The 22,156-nt window shown below is 40.7% G+C and overlaps 1 protein-coding gene across 3 annotated transcripts in view; it reads right to left on the bottom strand.

The window, feature by feature from the left end:
* LOC126354065 (juvenile hormone esterase-like) overlaps positions 1 to 22,156 on the bottom strand; it is a 285,547-nt gene that overhangs the window by 97,468 nt on the left and 165,923 nt on the right. The window contains exon 1 of one of the 3 annotated variants that reach the window (XM_050003439.1): positions 1,632 to 1,725. The exons of the other annotated variants lie outside the window; for them this stretch is intronic. Within the exon in view, the coding sequence (XP_049859396.1) occupies positions 1,632 to 1,691 (60 nt within the window). The 5' untranslated portion in view covers positions 1,692 to 1,725. Of the gene's footprint in view, positions 1 to 1,631; positions 1,726 to 22,156 lie in introns of those variants that run through there. 3 annotated transcript variants of the gene reach the window in all.

The following is a 22,156-nucleotide window of genomic DNA, read 5'->3' as shown; positions in this document are numbered from 1 at the left end:
TGTCGTTTCGTCACAGGATGATTCTCCGTCCAGTCATACTTTCTTTTTCCTGACGAAGTTTCACTTACTCTATCTTCTTTTCCGTCTTCAGAGGAAGAATCTTCTGTTCGTGATACCGAGGATTCAGCAATAAGTCCAGGAGCATCCAACTCTTCATCGGAAGAAAGCTCCGAAGTATCACTACAATCTTCGTCACTGCTATTCATGAGGATATCCATGATTTCCTTGTCCGATAAACTGTGTCCCGACATGGCAAAGTCTACACACGCGAACGCTGTCGTCTCACCAGAAGCGAAAAACGGACTGGCCGATTGTTAGACTCGTAAGCAGAAAGTGTGCAGGGGAGGGGAAAACTAAAGTGCTTTCTCACTTTACAAAGAAGACCAGACAATGAAAGTGTTGTCTGAAAAGTGGACAACAGCCAGCAGCCGCTCTATTGTGAACGTTTACCTGTTCCCGAGCCCGGGCGTATATGTATGCCATTAGCCGTCTGGTATTCCCGCCTGCCGGGCGTAGATGTATGCCCGTAGCCGCCTGGACTTCCCGCCGGCTGGGCATACATCTACGCCCGTAGCCGTCTGGTCTTCTAACTGCCGGGCATACATGTATGCCCGTAGCCGCGAAAGGGTTAACTTTTGTGGATGATTACATTTCAGTTATACAATTCTTTATACACACATTCGCTTGCATTTAGACGTTTCCTTTGGAGAAAGGAAATTTTTTTAATGCTTACACCCTTGAATGTTCTTTGATTGTAAGCGAACGCTAGTTCCGTATTTCGGTGTATATTATCGTGATAGCGATAGATCACTTTAGTACAATGCCTGGCCTCATTGCAACAACGTCGTTAATTGTTCAACGTTTTGTATGATTGCTTCCTTTTTGCTATATCTTTGTTTACATTCCATTACATGTCTATCAGTTTTTGCGGATATTTATTATGGTTCCTAAGATTGCTGCACTGAGTTGCTGAAACCTTTCATAATGAGTGAATACCTTTTGTCGGTTACAATTCAATAAACAATGCAAAAACAAAGAAATATTGCAACAAGAAAACGTTCGCTTTTAAAATTTCAAGAGTGTACGCCCTAAGAAGACTCAAAAAAACGTGCTAATTCCACACACACAGCCGGCCGCGGTGGTCTCGCGGTTCTAGGCGCGCAGTCCGGAACCGTGCGACTGCTACGGTCGCAGGTTCGAATCCTGCCTCGGGCATGGATGTGTGTGATGTCTTTAGGTTAGTTAGGTTTAAGTAGTTCTAAGTTCTAGGGGACTGATAACCACAGCAGTTGAGTCCCATTGTGCTCAGAGCCATTTGAACCAACCACACACACACATCTTGCTTAACGACTAAAACGATAAAATATGAGAAATACAGATGCAGACGAATTCCATCGGAGAATCTTGGTGTGCGCCATCCGCAAATTTTGTTAGAAGTGTGGAAAATGACAGTAGTACACTATAAACACCTCCACTTCTAGCGCAAGACACCATATCTGTTAATATGTATATCTAGCTGTAGCTCCACATGAAGACGTAGACCTAAATATAGGCTTATGAGGAATGTGTAAAAAAATTGCCACGATTTCATTGTAATGACAACGACAGGAATATATCTTTCTGTGCTTTACCTTAAGGTTGATCGTTAGTCCAAGAAGCACAAGAGATACGAGACAAATATTACAGATCATTATTGTGTCCCAGTTCCCGACGAGTAAGAATAACAAACCTGTTGATCTGCGGGAAGAGCTGACCTATAAGGCTGTCTGGCAACTGTGTCGTATGGATTCAGCTGCAATGGACACAATGTCACCGGTGCACCGATGTTGCCTGCTGTGTACTCAGGTGATAAAGCAGACACTGCTGTTAGCAAAAACACAGTTGTAGACAGCAGCCTTTAGTATACTATGGTCTATGTGACTGAACTCGTCTGCTAGTCATTAAAGTTTCTTGTGTAGGTCAGGGCTTTTTATTAGGAATTCACGCTTGTTTAGTACCTTTTCCTTTCCTCTTAGTATTCGAGTCCATTTTCGAGTGAAGTCTGCAAAATGAATATTTCTCCTCTTAGATCCCATAGCAATGCATGAACAGTTAATATGAGATTCTATGTGTATCTTCTATCGAATTTTTAGGGACGCCTAGGTTACAGCAGAAAAAACTAAACAAATTGTTCTCGACGGCCTACAGCTCTGTTTGTTATCCCAGTAGCCATTCACTGCCTTTTCGGAGTGAAACTTACAAGCGCAGCACAAATGTTAGGGGAGACATGTGTCACCCATCACTTCACAACTGCTCTGGAGTTCAGAAAAGCAACTGCAGTACCTTCTTTACTATCGTCCTGATGAGAGCCGGGAACTTGTTAGAAGATTTTGCACAAGGAACCTGACAGCGAAAACAGTGGGCCATAGCACCATATTTGTAGTTTTTGGATGGCAGATTAACAACTTCATGCGAAACAAAATTACACGGAATTATACTAAACGAAAGATATTCTTGGGGGAAGAAGGAGTGCAACTACAAAGCCCTGGAGAATTCTATCATATTAACGCCGTGGCTATTCCTTGGCTTCGTGTTCCTCTTACATCTGTTCGTGAGCGCTACAGACGCATGCATTATACAGGGTAGTACATTACACTATGCTCTTGAACAGGGCGGGGCAAAAAAAAAAATTGGCCTGGACAAGAGGCAGCATTAATGTGGTCGCGGTTCAAGCTCGCCACCCAGATCACCTGATCCATCAGTGTGCGATTACTTTGTGAGGGAGCCCTTAAGTGTAAGGTGTAATGCAGTAACCCTCAAATTCTTCAAGAAGTGCAGCACAACATTTCGGATGAGACTGTACTAATTCCGGAAATCAGCCTTGATCCGCATTCAGCAACTGGCTAACGAAGATCCAAAAGTTCCAAGAGATGAATAATGGTCACTTTCAACATCTGCTATAGTCAGGTTAGCAGATTAGTACTGTATTTCCTTTCCTCTGCTGTGTTTCTCTGTGCCTTGGAACTCTGTTCTCTGTGCCTCTTTTATTTGCCCCCCCCCCCCCTCCCTCCTCTGTATATGGCATGTCATGACCTTGGTCGATTCCGCCTTGCCCTCAAACGCCTGTTGGAAAGGAGTTCTTCCAGTTTCACTAAATGATGAGTAAATCTTTGGCCATAATTTGGGCATGATTCATTATCTGTAACCGCCATTATTTTTTGTTGAACTGAAATGTCATACCGGAAACGTTTACTTAAACAGTACTTAGCATCCAAGGTATAGAGCCTATCATTTAATACAAGCCCTCTTGATTATTAGAATGCTGCATTTTCTTCTTTTTAATGCCATGTTTCTTGTCGCCCCAGCTTAGTAGGCAAGACGTTGCTGAGAGATGGACTAATGGAGCAGGAGTTAATTCTAGGGTTGCGATAACAGATCTGAAGCAATCCTGAAGATGTTATCTTCTTAACATCAGCGGTTTGTTATCAAATTTGGGTACAAATTTCAGACGATAGGTACATCATGCCGAGGGCTTCGTTAGCTCCCCTTGAGACATTTACTAGTTTCTTTGTGATGTGTTTTGATTTTACGCCTGGTAATTTTCTAATACAGATTTTAGGTTAGGGAGGGCTCGAACATTTCGCATAGTTTTTGTTGTTGTTGTGGTCTGCAGACCAGAGACTGGTTTGATGCAGCTCTCCATGCCACTCTGTCCTGTGCAAGCTTCTTCATCTTCCAGTACTTACTGCAACCTACATCTTTCTGAATCTGCTTAGTGTATTCATCTCTTGGACTCCCTCTACGATTTTTACCCTCCACGCTGCCCTCCAATACTAAATTGGTGATCCCTTGACGCCTCATAATATGACCTTCCAAGCGATCCCTTCTTCTAGTCAAGTCGCGCCACAAGTTTCTCTACTCCTCAATTCTATTCAATACCCCCTCATTAGTTATGTGATCTACCCATATAATCTTCAGCATTATTCTGTAGCACCACATTTCGAAAGCTTCTATCTCTTCTTGTCCAAACTATTTATCGTCAACGTTTCACTTCCATACATGGGCACACTCCATACAAATAGTTACAGAAACGACTTCCTTACATTTAAATCTATACTCGATGTTAACAAATTTCATCTATACTCAATGTTAATAAATTTCTCTTCTTCAGAAACGCTTTCCTTGCCATTGCCAGTATACATTTTATATCCTCTCTACTTCGACCATCATCAGTTATTTTGCTCCCTAAATAGCAAAACTCCTTTACTACTTTAAGTGTCTCATTCCCTAATCTAATTCCCTCAGCATCGCCGAACTTAATTCGACTACATTCGATTATCCTCGTTTTGCTTTTGTTGGTGTTCATCTTATACCCTCATTTCAAGACACTGTCCATTCCATCAACTGCTCTTCCAAGTCCTTTGCTGTCCCTGACAGAACTACAATGTCATCGGCGAACCTCAGAGTTTTTATTTCTTCTCCATGGATTTTAATACCTACCCCGAATTTTTCTTTTGTTTCCTTTACTGCTTGCTCAATATACAGATTGAATAACATCGGGGAGAGGCTACAACCCTGTCTCACTCCCTTCCCAACCACTGCTTCCCTTTCATGCCCCTCGATTCTTATAACTGCCATCTGGTTTCCGTACAAATTGTAAATAGCCTGTCGCTCCCTGTATTTTACCCTTGCCACCTATAGAATTTGAAAGAGAGTATTCCAGTCAACATTGTCAAAAGCTTTCTCTAAGTCTACAAATACTCGAAATGTAGGTTTGCCTTTCCTTAATCTATTTTCTAAGATAAGTCGTAGGTTCAGTATTGCCTAACGTGTTCCAACATTTCTACGGAATCCAAACTGATCTTCTATGAGGTTGGCTTCTACCAGTTTTTCCCTTCGACTGTAAAGAATTCGTGTTAGTATTTTGCAGCCGTGGCTTATTGAACTGATAGTTCGGTAATTTTCACATCTTTCAACACCTGTTTTCTTTGGGATTGGAATTATTATATTCTTCTTGAAGTCTGAAGGTATTTCGCCTGTCCCATACATCTTGCTCACCAGATGATAGAGTTTTGTCAAGGCTGGCTCTCCTAAGGCTATCAGTAGTTCTAATGGAATGGCGTCTACTCCTGGGGCCTCGTTTCGGCTTGGGTCATTCAGTGCTGTGTCAAACTCTTCAGGCAGTATCATATCTCCCATTTCATCCTCATCTACATCCTTTTCAATTTCTATAATATTGTCCTCTATTACAGACCCTCTATATACTCCTTCCACCTTTCTGCTTTCCCTTCTTTGCTTAGAACTGGGTTTCCATCTGAACTCTTGATATTCATACAAGTGGTTCTCTTATCTCCAAAGGTCTCTTTAATTTTCCTATAGGCATTATCTACCTTACCCCTAGTGCGATAAGCCTCTACATCCTTACATTTGTTCTCTAGCCATCCCCGCTTACCCATTTTGCACTTCCTGTCGATCTCATTTTGGAGACGTTTGTATTCCTTTTTGCCTGCTTCATTTTCTTCTTTCATCAGTTAAATTCAATATATCTTCTGTTACCCAAGGATTCCTACTAACCCTCGCCTTTTTACCTACTTGACCCTCTGATGCCTTCACTATTCCATCCCTCAAAGCAAACCATTCTTCTTCGACTGTATTTCTTTCCCCCATTCCTGTCAATCTTCCTCTAATGCTCTCCCTGAAACTCTGTACAACCTCTGGTTTTGTCAGTTTATCCAGATCCCATCTCCATAAATTTCCACCTTTTTGAAGTTTCTTCAGTTTTATTCTACAGTTCATAACCAATAGATTGTGGTAAGAGTCCACATCTGCCGCTGGCAATGTCCTACAATTTAAAATCTGCTTTCTGAATCTCTGTCCTACCATTATATAATCTATCTGAATCCTTCGAGTATCTGCAGGCGTCTTCCATGTATACAACCTTCTTTTACGATTCTTGAACCAAGTGTTAGCTACATTAAGTTATGCTCTGTGCAAAATTCTACCAGGCGGCTTTCACTTTCATTTCTTACCCCCATTCCATATTCACCTACTTCTCTTCCTTTTCCTACCATCGAGTTCGAGTCACCCATGGCGATCAAATTTTCGTCTCCCTTCTCTACTTGAATGATTTCTCTTATCTCATCATACATTTCATCAATCTCTTCATCATCTGCGGAGCTAGTTGGCATATAAACTTGTACTACTGTGGTAGGCGTGGGCTTTGTGTCCATCCTGACCACAATAATGCATTCACTATACTGTTTGTAGTAGCTTACCCGCATTTCTATTTTCCTATTCATTATTATACCTACTCCTGCATTATCTCTATTTGATTTTGTATTTATAAACCTGTAGTCACCTGAACAGAAGTCTTGTTCCTCCTGCCACCGAACTTCACTAGTTCTCACTATATCTAACTTTCACCTTTTTTCCCTTTTTAAATTTTCTAACCTACCTGCCCGATTAAGGGATCTGACATTCCACGCTCCGATCCGTAGAACGCCAGTTTTCTTTCTCCTGATAACGACGTCCTCCTGAGTAGTCCCAGCCCGGAGGTCAGAAAGGGGGACTATTTTACCTCCGGAATATTTTACCCAAGAGGACGCCTTCATCATTTAACCATACAGTGAAGCTGCATGCCCTCGGGAAAAATTACGGCTCTAGTTTCCGATTGCTTTCAGCCGTTCGGAGTACCAGCACAGCAAGGCCGTTTTGGCTGGTGTTACAAGGCCAGATCAGTCAATCATCCAGACTGCTGCCCCTACAACAACTGAAACGGCTGCTGTCCCTCTTCAGGAACCACACGTTTGTCTGGCCTCTCAACGGATACCCCTCCGTTGTGGTTGCACCTACGGTACGGCTATCTGTATCGCTGAGGCACGCAAGCATCCCCACTAACTGCAAGGTCCATGGTATATGGGGAAGGGGGTGAGGGGACATTTCGCATAGATACTGAAATTCTTGCAGCGCCATATTGAGCTGAGGAATGAGTGATTCGATCCGTGTGACTTTTAACGGACACTCCTTCTATGTCTCTCATTATAGTAAACAGTGGTCTAAGTAATTCGTCAGGTTGTACGACGTACGTTGCATGGGGGTTTAATTAAACAGAATGCAAATAATTTTAATTTTAGTCGCTGTTTGTCCGGTTACGCAGTCTCGTAACCGGTTGGCCCTAACTAGTATTACTCCGCAATCTGACTGCACAGAATAACAACAAGGAATAAAAGTAAATTTCCGTTAACACAGTTAATTAAGTCCCCAGCAACTATAAAAGCTACGAAACAACAAAGTACAAATGTAACTGTTCTGTGTGTGGAAGTGTGATTCAACGTACACGTCTGGCATGGTTCAACCTCAATAAGGCAAGATATTTTAGACACGATTTACACTGAAGTAATTAAAAAACTAGAAATACTATAATTGCATATAGAAACCATCTAGAAACCAGAATTACAGTCTAACACAAGAACACGAGCTAGATGCTTTGTTGACTGAAGCCTTCATATATATTGACGAAAAATACACTCTGATCATTACAACATCCCCAATCCAACAACATCTGGTTTCTTGCCCAACAGAACAACTGCACACGACCCGTGCGACTGCTACGGTCGCAGGTTCGAATCCTGCCTCGGTCATGGGTGTGTGTGATGTCCTTAGGTTAGTTAGGTTTAAGTAGTTCTAGGGGACTAATCACCACAGCAGATGAGTCCCATAGTGCTCAGAGACATTTGAACCAACTGCACACGACATGGTCACAATTAGTACTCTAACTACGGCTACCTCAGAACTACTACTGCCCTCAGCAACTTCTCAGCTGCAACTGCCAGTGGAGGCGGCTGAATAATACTCTTTGGCGTAATCTCTGGCGCTGTCACTCAGTGTAGCCACCTTTCATATGCCCCTCCTCCACGGGCTAGAATTTGATGGTATTTTTGCCACCAAATTCGTCCAAAAAAAATACAGACAAAAATAAAAGGTAATATTAAATAAGTAAATACCACATAACTAAATAAATTTTGGCTTTGCACTGACCCTTCAATATTTTAATATATAAAATACAGTAAGTAATACAAATGCTCACATACATGTGATTTTATATAATAGTTTACACAAGTGTCATGTGGTTAAACAATTCAATCAACAGCGTCAGCAACGACGAATAGGTGCAGGTAAGAGTCTCATAACATTTCATAAACAGTAAACACACAAAAAATCAGTTTATACAAATACTCACAAAAAAAAACTTTCAATAGTTCAATAAACAAGTAGCACTCCTCAGAGTAGTTGACAGTTCCAGCAGTAGCACCCAGAAATGGTGAACAGGTGCACATAGCTGTCTCATAACATTTCATCAGCAGTATTTAAACAGCTACAACAGCGGCACCCAAAAATGGCGAGCAGGCGCAGACACCAACAAGTGACATTATCTCAATAGAAGCAGTTTCATCAGTGGCACCCAGCAATGTTTAACAGGTGCAGATAGCAATTAGTGACATTATTTCAATAGAAGCAGTTTCATCAGAGGCACCCAGCAATGTTGAACAGGTGCAGACAGCAATAACTGACATTATTTCAGTAGAGCAGTTCCATCAGTGGCACCCAGCAATGTTGAGCAGGTGCAGACAGCAACAAGTAACATTATTTCAGTAGAGCAGTTCCATCAGTGGCACCCACCAATGTTGAGCAGGTGCAGACAACAACAAGGTAGAGCAGTTCAATCAGTGGCACCCAGCAATGTTGAGCAGGTGCAGACAGCAACAAGTAACATTATTTCAGTAGAGCAGTTCCATCAGTGGCACCCACCAATGTTGAGCAGGTGCAGACAACAACAAGGTAGAGCAGTTCCATCAGTGGCACCCAGCAATGTTGAGCAGGTGCAGACAGCAACAAGTAACATTATTTCAGTAGAGCAGTTCCATCAGTGGCACCCACCAATGTTGAGCAGGTGCAGACAACAACAAGGTAGAGCAGTTCCATCAGTGGCACCCAGCAATGTTGAGCAGGTACAGAAAACAACAAGTAACATTATTTCAGTAGAGAAGTTCCGTCAGTGGCACCCAGCAATGTTGAGCAGGTGCAGACAGCAACAAATGACATAATCAGTAGTAGCAGTTCCAACAGTGGCACCCATCATGTTGAACAGGTGCAAGTAATAGTCCATAATATTCACTATCACTAATTAGACAGTTCATCAGAGTTCATCAGCAGTAATTAAACTTTTCCAAGTGGCACCCATCAATGTTGAACAAGTGCAGGTAACAGTACATAATATACACTATCACTAATCAAGCAGTTCATCAGAGTTTATCAGCAGAAATTAAACATTTCCAAGTGGCACCCATCAATGTTAATATGTGTAAGCACTAACAACAGTTTGAATGCACACACAATTGCTCTTACAAAATTATTATCAATGTTCTTACACTAAACATACAAATTATAGTAAACACACAAATGATATCAGATAATTGTATATTAACTATTACAAGTACACAAATATCAGTAAACCTATAATATTTATGGGTGTCAGTGCAAACCACAACAAACAAGTAAAATAATATTTAGGAGTTAGGTCGGTACCAATTATTTGGGATTAGGAAGGGAAAACACACAAAACACTCACTCATCTCTCATCCACATTTAAGTACTACTGTGTAATTGAATAGTGTTAACTGTGTAAAAGCAATTCTGTCAAAATTTGATGTTCAACATGTGTATCAAGTAGTAGTGGCAGCAGTGTATAACAGTCAACAATAGTTAGTCATCGTCATAGTCATCATGTCAAGACCAATGTTTGCCAAGCCAACTTTTTCTGAACAACTGTCAGTGTGCCATGATATGCAAATACTTCCTTTCTCCAAAAAAAAGGTATATACTGCTTATTGATTTAACAATTGTGTGTGTGTAGACAATCTTCTAGTGTTCTAGTCTGCCATCTTCATCCTCCTTGTTCCGCATAAATCAAAAAAAAAAAAAAAAAAAAAATGCTCCTCACTTACTTTACCTCTTATCCACCAAAACTCCAATAATCATCAGCATTACATAATCTTAATACTTCAATAATACCTCTTCAATACGTCGATACATATAAACCTCATCACCAACATCATTTACCTTACCTCTTATCCACCAAAACTCCAATAATCATCAACATTACACAATCTCAATACCTCAATAATACCTCTTCAATACTTCGATACATATAAACCTTATCGCCAATATCATTTCACTTCCATAACAACTCTTTCCTCTAGTCAGTCTCCTCGAACAAGTACAGATAAAATCCTAGTGCAAACTTTAGTTCATCATCCCATACAATCCAAAGACATAATGTCCACACACAATCTCGGTATAATCCATCTGACCCAAATCTTCTACTCATTATGAATTATAAAATACATTTTGGTTACCTTGTCCATCATTAAATAAAAGAAATGCGTACATGATCTCTAACAGCCTTTAGTGTGAATAACTTTCAGTAAGTAAGGACGAGTACGGAGTGTGAATGATCGTAATGTTTCACAGTGTGTACACCACTTCAAGAATCATGGCAAAACAGAAGCAAACGTGTGGAGTATTTCTTGGTAGAGTGTCACTTGCTGTTTCAATTGCTCACGAAGAATGCAGTGTAATAACTGTCAATGGTCTTAACCTAGTGCTGGTATTTCATGTCGTTAGCTTCCTTTCTATTAGCATAAATTTATACAGCTTCCATAAAACCTCCAGCTCATGTGACTTCAATGAAGTATCTTGTACCAATGTCGTTCGTAGAATGATAGCAGTTCATTTTCCTATCTTAAAATATAAGGCACTGAGCGTAAGCAAAATATGGAATTGCGAGTAAATATACCAGTAGAGAACAGAATGTCAACAAGTGGATGCAGCACAATCCCTATAACGAGGCTCTGCCAAGCGAACCCTTTATAATTAATACCATAGTGTGGCCTAAACTCCATGTTCGTACACCGTACATCAGCATTCTATATACGAAATTAAAGAATAGTTATGACAACAAAGCAGAAATGTGTAAATATGCAATCCATACGCAAAGCAGCAAATATATACCTTACATAATAAACAGGTCATTAGCATCGTATCAGCATAAGCAAATAAATGTTCATATGTAATCTTAATAAGTAAACATGAAGGCACACGCAGATAAATCACAAAGTATAACCTACATACATAACCATATCAGCACGACTAATCAGGTGACAATTATAATTTAAATAAATAGGCACAGCAGGCACATAATAAAAAATATGACATTAGTGAAAAAGCATAGCAGCCAAGCGATGCATAATATACACAAGTAACAACCCTGTTCATTAATAAAACATTGTCAAAATTTTCAGCAAATGTGCGCAAGCACGTCGCTTTACAAGTAAATTCATAGAACATAAAATTTAGCACAAAGTATAAATTTCGTAATCGCGAGCAGCAAATTACGTCTAAAGTACGTACCTAAGTGGAATATATTACCTGAAAAATAAACTCAATTAATAGTTACTTTTTAGTTTACTACTTTCTTCTTCGAAATTACATTCTTCCTGAAATTTTCTCGATAGCAAGTCCTCTTAACGTCGGACACACACAGAATTTACATGAAGTTCTTAAATATTTTATACAACTGTATCCTGAAAAATACTGAACGTTAATAACATAATTTATCAAGTCACTATAGCTTTATACTGAAATTAATCAGAGAAATTAGACTGTGTATTTGTTTACGGCTGTCAGTGCATTCGCACTGAGCGCTCTATCAGCTGTAGGCACGCGTGACGTAGGAAGTAATTGTTTGCGGTCAACGACTGCCTTATGCGGCGCGCAGACTTGACTGTTGCTTTGAGTATGTGCCGCCGCCGGAACACGGATCGGTATCCCCTTATGTATTCACTTAGAGCGCCATGATTAAGATTCTACTTCGACAGTGTTATCATGAATAATTTTGCGAACCCTATATGGACCGTTATAAAGCAGAAAAAAATTGCGACACAAGCCTTTTCCTTCGTGAGACAAACGATGAGACTTAATTAACACCTTTTGAGCAACTGCCAAGGTTTTTAAACGACCAGGACGTTTAGTTGATTTCTCTCTTCTAGCAGCCGCAGATGCAATATTTTGTAGAGTCAGGTTGACAACTTCAGAATGCCGCAGTTTCCGTGAAGGTGGAAAAGGAACGATTTCAGAAATGCGATTTGTCGGTGCTTTATTTTTTAATATCAATATAGGCGGTAAAGAAGTTGAATCATTAGGGAGTTCATTCAGAATTTTTTGAAAAATATGAAGATACTGATCCCACGTTCTGTGATTCTGATGACAATAAAGTCGACACAATTTAATGATTTCCTTCATCCATCTCTCTGAAGCGTGAAAAAGTGAAATGAAAATTGGTTTAATCTTACGACGCAGTAGAGTGCGAAGCTGAATTTTGGAGCGAAACTGTGATCCATTTTCTGATATAACCTTATCAACATGTCCCACTTCTTTAAGAAAATGTTTGATGAAAGCATTAGATACTGAACGAGCTGTTGCTTTGCGTAAAGGTGTTAAACACACATATTTTAATGTCAATTCCACTGCTACGAAAATGTACGCAAAACCATTAGTAGAACGAACTACTGGACCGAACAAATTGACTGCAGCCATGTCCTTTAATTTCGCTGGAATGATAGTAAACAACGGTGCTCTGTGAGAAATAGTTGGCGGCTTAGCCTTTTAACATAATTTGTGTTTGACAAGAACAGATCGAATACGTTTTTCCATATTACTGACGTAGCAATTTTCTCGTAATTTATGAAAGCATTTTCTGGGACCAAAGTGTGCATAACTAAATGTGTATACCAAATCAATTTATTAACCCACTCATCAGGAATGCAAACTAACCAAACAAGAGTTGTCGACCGATTTTCGTTTAAAAAGAATATCATTGCGAACTAAATAATACTGTCTAATCGCTGCGCTTTCTTTCCTCCTCCACTTCTCCTTAATGTCCTACCAGATTGGATCCTTGTTTTGCTCCTTAGCGATGTCCTGGAGCGAAGACGAAATAAAATTTTCAAACTCAACACCTTGAATACACATCAAACAATAATTGTTTTCTTTGCAATCCTCCTCAGCACTTTGTTTCAAACCCATAGGTGCACGTGATAAAGCATCAGCAATAATATTTGAAGAACCCTGTATGTAAACAATACTAAAATCAAATTCTTGTAGATACAGCGCCCATCGTGACCATCTTCCATGTGTGCGCTGATATGAAACTTCCTGCCAGATTAAAACTGTGTGCCCGACCGAGACTCGAACTCGGGACCTTTGCCTTTCGCGGGCAAGTGCTCTACCAACTGAGCTACCGAAGCACGACTCACGGCCGGTACTCACAGCTTTACTTCATCCAGTATCCGTCTCCTACCTTCCAAACTTTACAGAAGCTCTTCTGCGAAACATGCAGAACTAGCACTCCTGAAAGAAAGGATACCGTGGAGACATGGCTTATCCACAGCCTGGGGAATGTTTCCAGAATGAGATTTTCACTCTGCAGCGGAGTGTGCGCTGATATGAAACTTCCTGGCAGATTAAAACTGTGTGCCCGACCGAGACTCGAACTCGGGACCTTTGCCTTTCGCGGGCAAGTGATCTACCAACTGAGCTACCGAAGTATGTCTGCCATACAAAAAGATGCGAAATTTTGTGAAAGCCCAAACAACAGCCAAGGCTTCAAGTTCTGTAACCGAATAATTCTTTTCTGATGTAGAGAGGACACGACTTCCAAATGCAATAGTTTTCTGTACTACAACGCCGTTTTCTTCTATCTCTTGAAATAAGTGTGCACCTAGGCCTTTGTATGATGAGTCCGTCGCAAAACCAAAATCTTTAGATAAAGCCGGATGTGAAAGAAGTGGAGCAGCAACTAAAGCATCACGAAGTTGTTCAAATCTGATTGAGCTTCCTCATCCCAACGCTAATTAGAATTCTTTCCAGATAGTTCACATAAACGAGGAGTGGCCTAATCGTCCAATTAAGAAAGCGTCTAAGAAAATTACAGACATCAAGGAAACTACGAACATCACGTTTTGTAGTAGGAACAGTATAATTACGAATAGCGTCTAGTTTCTCTGGTGGTGGTGGTTGTTGGGATGTTTAAGGGGGACTAAACAGCTAAGGTCATCAGTCCCCCAGTCTAGTTTCTCAGGATCAGGAAGAATACCTTCTGTATAAATAATATGACCAACAAATTTCACCTGAGAACGACCAAATTCAGATTTTTCCAAGTTCACTGTAATGCCAACTCTTGCAAAAATACGTAATAATGAATCCAAAATTTTGTTGTGCTCACTCCAAGAACGTTTAGCAATAAGAATATCGTCAACATATGAAGTAATATTGTCACGAAGATAAACAGGTAAAATTTCGTTCAAACTACGAATGAATGCTGCTGAAGATATAGTAAGTCCAAACGGTAATTTCCGAAATCACTTTTGGGTAAAATAGTCATATCCGGTTATTCTTTACCGATTCTCTAGATAGATTGATAGTTGAAGAGTTGTTTTGATGGATACAAAGAATAGTAAAAGAGTAGGCAGCGGTGTAGAAAACTAAAAGGGAAATAGCACCACTACAGCTCGGGGCCCTGTGCACGCTACGGCACATATTCCCGTAGTGTAGCGAACCCCCTGAGAACTTAAATAGCCGCACATAAATTCCAGTATGTGACTTAGTGGCCAATTTGGTGGAAGTGCGTACATAAGTTGATCTAACCATGATCATGGATGTATGTCATTCTTAGAATTGCGAAAGATTTTAAATTTCCGAACAGTTAAAAAGTGTTTATAATCAAAGTTTTCGCCTCATGGCGACAAAGACCTACCGCGTCTATCCCCGTCCCAATGTCGATTATTGTCAAGTTCGCGCGCCTGGCTCTCTCTTGTTGCTTCTCGTAAATGAAATAAATTATTTTCTCCAAAGCCCTCTGCTATCTGCGATTCTAAATTTCTTCTGCTGTCTTTTCCTACGATTTCGCTTTCAATTTGTTTGACTTGCTTTCGTAACGCCTTAAATTCCCTTTTAACGCGTTCATTAAATTTTCCCTGATTTTCAACATGTTTATTTATGTTCTGGTACTCTTCGGTTTCTGCAAATGGCAATGGAGCTGTATCATCTGAATCTCTGTCCCCATTTAAATTAAGACTTGTCAATTTATGTGAAATCTCCTCAACTCTTTCCGATAAGTCACCTATTTGTTCTTTCTGTTTATTTACGTCTTCCGTAAGTGTCGCGACTCGGGTTTCAGTGTTGACACATTTAGTAGTTAACTGTTCACATTGTTGTGTTAGGTTATTTATTTTTTCATTTCGTACAGATTCCTCGATTCTTTCAAATATTTCTTCCTTATCGTGTGCGCGTTGTAAATTTAACTCTGAAAATTTTTGTACTATCACGCGATCTCTTTCTTCCAGTTCTCTATCCTGTTCCTTTTGTCTGACTTCTATTGAAATTAATCTATTATTGTGAGCATTCAGAATCGGTTGTACTTCTTCTCTAATTTCTTTCTTTAATTCAACTTTCATGTTTTTAAAACATGCCCCTATTCGTGAGTCTAACCGTGTTTCCATTGTTTCCACCTCGGTTTTAATTGATCCCATTTGTGAGTCTAACCATGTTTCCATTGTTCCCATATCAGTTTCTAACCGTGTTGCCAGTGTTCCCATCTCTGTTTTTAATTCAGATCTTAACTGTGATCCCAAATTTAATATTGCACTCATCAACTGCTCCATATTAACTGGTTCGAAATTCTTTACGCCCCTAACATTTCCCGCAAAACCAACTTCCTTCGTCATAGCTGTAAAGCTATCTGTGTTCGGTACTATTCCAGAATCTTCTGTCATTAATCTCGTATTCTGAAAATTATTTGATTGTGAAAAATTTTGAACTCTCTGGCGCTGTGACTCAGTGTAGCCACCTTTCAACGTTTTACAAGTAACAGCTCAGGATTGTACGTTATAACCAACTGTCTATTACGAAAATTAGTCACTATCACGTGGTTACTTGGAGACATAAGTGGCAACATCCGAAATACTACTCTGCAAACTTATGGACGAGCTACATAAAGCGCTATAACAATCAGTTACTCGGTGAAAATGAATGAAAGTGAGGGTGCACGTTGCCAGAGGTCTCAGGGTCGTACGCAGAAAGCTGGACTTCACGTGGCGTGAGGTCAGCAAGACTATAGCGCCAGAGGGGGCTGGCTCAACAGCAAGAGGCGGCTGTAGGAACGGAAACAGCGGGCGGTTACGGTGTACTGTAAGGACGGTCTTCACTACAAAATGGCTCAGGGACAACATTTCGGTGACTTCATAGGGGAGGAATCATCGGTCGAAGTGTGAATTGTGTAGCCCAAGAGTTTGCTACCACTCACAGCATGGGGAGTGTTTCGAACCGAAGGCTCTGTTTGCCGAAGGAGAGGAAGCGGTGCACCACGTTCAAACACAGCAGCGGATGACCGCTACGTTGCGCAACGGGCAAGAAGGCACCCACGTCAAACACAGTGGGTGCGATTGCAGTTACATTTAACAGGGCTGCAAGACACGTAATCTCATGCTACACAGTGGCACGGGGATTGTTTCTTCGCCCAACGACCATTATGCTGTGTCCCATTGACACACACATATCAAAGGCACCGTTTGCGATGGACAGTGTAAATTATGCTGCTGCTTCCAAAACTCACATACCGGATGATTTTAAGTAAAAGACAGTAGCAACATATGTAAACTGCAAGAGTTTTGCGGTGTTGTGGAGCATTTCCAAGCAGCCGCCCAAATATGACGGACAGACTCTACATTTAAACTCATGATTCACAGTGAGAGGACAGCAAATGGCTCGGAGTTCCATTTCGATTCATTCCTCATAGTGCAGTCATGTTCGCGATTACTGTTTTGGTGCTAGCCATCCATGGAAGGTGTTGCCCCTCCACCAAGATTCTTTCTCTGTCTTAAGCAAATGATGTCAGTCAGTCATTATGTGGAAATCAACAACGTACCATTGGACAGATGAGATGGAAAAGACACTGTGTATGTAATGCAATAAGCATCTCAGTTGATAGTGCAATCGATATTAGCAGTTTTACCAGTTTTCTCGTGATTTCAACACAGACCAATGATGCAGCAGCATGGTTCCCAATTTCCGTATCATCTTTAAACCGCCCCTCCACCACTTTGCGAGTACCATACAGTAGATTGCGATGGACATAGATGAGTGTGCAGTACCCTCATTCATAGTTAATTCTCAACCTCATACACACCAAAGTATACCAGACAGCGATCTATATATTTCTAGCACGTCTATGATAGTGCATAATTTACGATTACGATTGCTCATCTTTCCCTATACGGATGGGAGTCACCGAGAATTCTCGCATTCTTAGCATAAAGTTTTGGATTGAAAAATCTCCTCGCATTGTCTTTGACCAACGCTCACTGATTGCATTCTCAGGTGGCCAGAAGTAGACCGCTACATTCCACGTCTCGTGAGGGAGCAGAGTGAGCCGAGTCTGTAACTGTTGTTCCACACCAATCTCACTCACGGTACTCATGCAAGTGCACAATATTTCTCCAGATGCGCACATGTCGAGGAGGTTATCACTCCTTTCGGTGTACGATAGATATGAAAGTGTTGTGAAGACATAACAGATGGTGAAGGAGAAGAAACTTGCGGTTTTTTATGCAACACCAGACAGATTGAGTTTGAAGTGGTTTACATAAATAAACTGCGCTATCAATTCCAAAGTATTGTTCTAGTGTCTGGGGTCAGTATCAAGAGAGTATTGGAAAGAGAGAACATAAATACCAGCACTCCTAAGATTACACGAATCTGCACTAAAAATACGCTATAATGTTAGAGATGTGCAGTTCCTGACCTGTTAGTCGTGTGGAATGCAACACAGTTAATATTCAAATGTAAGAAATATATTTCCAGCATATGACATACATTCTCCTTGCAGGTTTCTCCATGATAAACTATGGTGACAAACTTTAAAACGCAAAAAAACTACTACTTTGAACATCAAAGAAAACATCGAATCTTGTGATACATACGCAACACAGCTTTATAGTGGTGTATAGCATCCACTGTTCATATCCGATCACAGTTCAGAATCTATACTATGCTCACATCAGTACTATAAAAAAATGATCGTTAATAATGGAGAATGCCTCTCCAAGGAAACAAATACATACCAGCAGCCATGCTACAACTAACTCTGTAAACAGGACATCTATCAAGCACATAAAAACATGGGGTTGCAGTACCTCACATATATCTGTCGCTAACTTAGAATCACCTTAGTTACGAAACTGAAGACTCGATTTTAGGCCCAAGATCCGACAGGGGAATGAAGTGTCTCGCATAAATCCTCGTTCGTCTAGAGGAGGATGCCGGAACACCATACCCTGTTGGAAGTCCACAGATGACTGAGAGGTTTCCTGTTAACGAGCGCGGATAAATAGTGCTTCAAGTCACCCACATAACACACAGTTGTATACGCATCGCACGCAGGTTATGCCAAACAACTGAATAACCCTGACTAAGCAACCGAGAAAAACGTTTAAATGTCTCCTTCTCTCTACAATACTGCATCAGTCTACCATTAAATAATACCTCGTTACAAGCCCATATCAACCGATCACTCCATCCACTTTTTGTCATTTTGTCATTCTTTAACGCAGATCAAAGTCAGTTTACAGACAGATGCTTCTCTTTTTTGCAGGAAAGCTTCAAAGTCAGCAGTCAACTCGTATGTGTAAGAATTACGTCAGTAGACATACAGTAGAATGTTACCATAGAGCAACTGTTCGTTAGCTAACTCCAGGAGGTTTTGATTGGCGGAGAGTACAGCCAAGCACATTGTAAATACTGTTTGTTAGGGTTTGTAACTCATAATATGTCCCGCACAGGGTCAAACATGCGATCCATTCTATAGTTGTATAGTGCAGTCACTCAACTGGTAATACGATGCTAATGGCAAATAGCGTCTCGCCTCCCGCTTGGGTGCGCCACATGTCTTTTTTGTTAGGCCACGCCACACCGGTCAGGGCCCGCGCTCGTGCATGCGCTAATCCTAAGAACACTTCCGGTCGCTCGGGTAATACCGATCACTCCAACCATATGAAGCCGGCAGCAGACCTGTGCCTTCCTCCCTGATTCATCCGCAACACACAGCTGTAGAGAAAACAGAGCAAATGCACTGCATCTGTTGAATAAGTGGTTGGATACGTTCGACTTCAGTGCTATATTATACCGCCAAACCAGAAAAAATAGTGCAATTTGCGCTAGGTGTTGACAACTGTACTACAACATTCACAAGGAATTTTAGAATATGTGGCGAGAAATGATGTCATGATGGTGTGGACACAAGTGACATAAAATCGACAATAAATTCGTAAAAAATGGAGGAATAATATGCATAAATGTCTTATGACTACCCTCAAAAATGTTGTATTTACAGATTTTTAGCGTAATATTCTGAGTATTAGTAAGCACTCTTGTTGGAAAACTGCCTAAAGAGAACGTTTCTTTTCACGGAATTAAGACCAAAACAGTTTTTCTTGAATGGACCCAATTCAGCCTGTTCCTTTTGCAAAGTGCTATTGCTTTCATTGTATGATTGTCTTTGCACCTAATCTAGCTGTGTGTGAGCAGCTTTTGCACCAATTACAGAGTCCCCCACCACAGTTGCCATTAATCCTCAAAGTGCTGATGATGCAGCAAATGCTAGCATGAGAGGTAATACTCCACCTGGTTTTGGTATGGGTGTTATTCGCTCTCTGTCGATCAGTTTGGCTTTTGGAGAAATTGTGAAGCTGAATTTAGAAGCGACATTTACAGCTTCTGTGAGATCACTGCCCAACTGTCGAGCAGTTTGCCTCCTGGAGCAGCTTTTGAGAAGAAAATTTAGAAGCTATTTTCACAGTTGCTCTGAGATCACTGCCCAGTATCATACAGTTTAGCTTGAAATATATTAATTATTTTGTTTATTTCATTCTCATTCTTCTTCCTATTCTTCTTCTTCTCCATCCTTTTCGTACCTACAGCCAGTTTAACTTTAGCTTTCATTGCATCAGTCACTGCTAAGGCAGCTAATTTTTCACTAAGTTTAGTGTCTTTTGCCTTCGCTCTAAACCATTCTTTTTGGGCCAGAATATATTCAGCTGAGTGCCTGTCTGATAAACGGTCTGTGCGGATTGCATAAGCCACGTCACATTCCTTGCACGCTATATCTAATGGATTGACTCCGAAATCACCTCCGTTTAGTCATTCCATCACTGTTGTATCTGGCTTGCAGTAAAAGGAGCCAAGGGGTTAAAGTACTCTGCGTAAGTTGTTAATAACACATTAGGGAGAGGTCCACCTTGCTTCTTCTTCTTCGTCTTATCAATTGCTCGATATTCACCCCATGAGTGATGTGCTAGAATACAGAGAGTGCTCTTATATATTAGTTGCTGTAATGCTGATGAATCCTTAGTGTGTTTGAAGATGGAATTCAAGAAGTATGCACTTCAACTTCCCATCAGACCTATTACTGTCCAAACTGAGTTATATCTAAAAAAAAATCACAAAAAGGACGCTCTATTTCCAAATACAATTATGGGCATCATATCTGATCCTTCTAACTCTGAAGAAAACAAATGAGGTTATTAACCTTCTCCTTCATTAAAATGTTCTGAAGTTAAGACTGCTCGTATAGATTTCACATCGCTTCTGCATTATCAATGTAAATTGCTAAAACAAGTGTTTGAAGAGTTGAATGGTGGATATTTCGCATTTCCGATTAAGTAGTCAGTAGTATCATTGATTTTTATTATTGATGATGTTGCTTGTGATAAACAAGATCATATGAAGGCATACTTTAATATGGGTTGCCATCATAGTGTAGACAGTTTCTAACTGTGTCAGACATGTAGCAAAATTCGAAAACAATTAATTCTATCCCACTCCATTCCTTTCCGATCCAATTCATTCTGCCCCAACCGGTTGCCATTTGTTCTGTAGAATTCCAGTCCGTTCTGTTGTGTTCAGTTCCATTTTTTGATGGTTTGTGTGAATGTATCCTATTTCATTTCGATAATTATGTTTGTACTTAACATTGTCTGATCGTCTGCTACATGTAAGCAGTTCTGCATTGTGATACAAATTGAGGTGTTTGCTTACAATAAGTCAAGGTGTTGACTGAGCATTGCAGTTTTCAACATGCATTCTTTTCATTGGCCAAAACGTTAGTCTGAAAGGCAGGGTATTCAAAGCTCGACGAAATATATGGAGGAAACAGTTACTGCTTCAAGAAAGGCAAACTGAAGCTGGGTGTGTGCTAGAAAGAGAATTTAAGCCTGTTTATCAGCTGCTATGGAGACTGAATCAAGAAAGATTGCTATTTTGAAAGTAGAAGACAACCAGGATGAAGGAGATAAGTACAAAGAAAACAATGCATTTATGGAAACAGAAAGTGATGACAAAGAAGAAGTAGAAAGTGATGATTATGAGATTATGGTGATGTCAAAAGGATTGATGAGCAAATAGAACATATTAATTGGAGGAATAAAATGCGAAATGTTTTTTTTTTATATAGTATCTTTCACACGAAATTACATACCTCAGAGCCAATTTGACTGGGGTGGACATAACTCAGTTACTATGGGGAAGGCGTGAGGAAAGAATGATCTCACTTTTTTTGGTACTCATTTTTCATGTGGTGACAACAGCAGCAGGCGTTGGGTTGGCACGGCACGTCGCCTCGGAGTTATGCAGCTCTCACCTGTGTCATGTGGCCTTACAGCAAGGTACTGGAACAGTCTCCGCATTGGCAGGTCGCCGTGGATTTCGTAGCTGAATCAATGTCATCACTGTGTCGGGAGGCGGATGTCAGGCAAGGATATTGTGATACTCTTCTTCTGCGGTTCCATGATTTCACTTGCCTCCTCGTATGCATTCCTGGCGCTTTGTGTATACTATGCGTCTCGGTCCCTGCAGGGGTCCACGAATTATCGGTACCTTTCTCATATTCTGCTAGGCCCTTCATAAGGCGTCCATTCTTAAGCGACCTGAGGGCATCTGTCAGTGTACTCCCTGACAGGGGCACCCATACCTATGGGCAAGTTAGGGATGGGGGGGGGGGAGGGAACTG

Source organism: Schistocerca gregaria, chromosome 3 (assembly GCF_023897955.1).
Source record: "Schistocerca gregaria isolate iqSchGreg1 chromosome 3, iqSchGreg1.2, whole genome shotgun sequence".
In the NCBI taxonomy this organism is placed as follows: Eukaryota; Metazoa; Arthropoda; class Insecta; order Orthoptera; family Acrididae; genus Schistocerca; species Schistocerca gregaria.
This window is presented reverse-complemented; position numbering and strand designations above follow the sequence as displayed.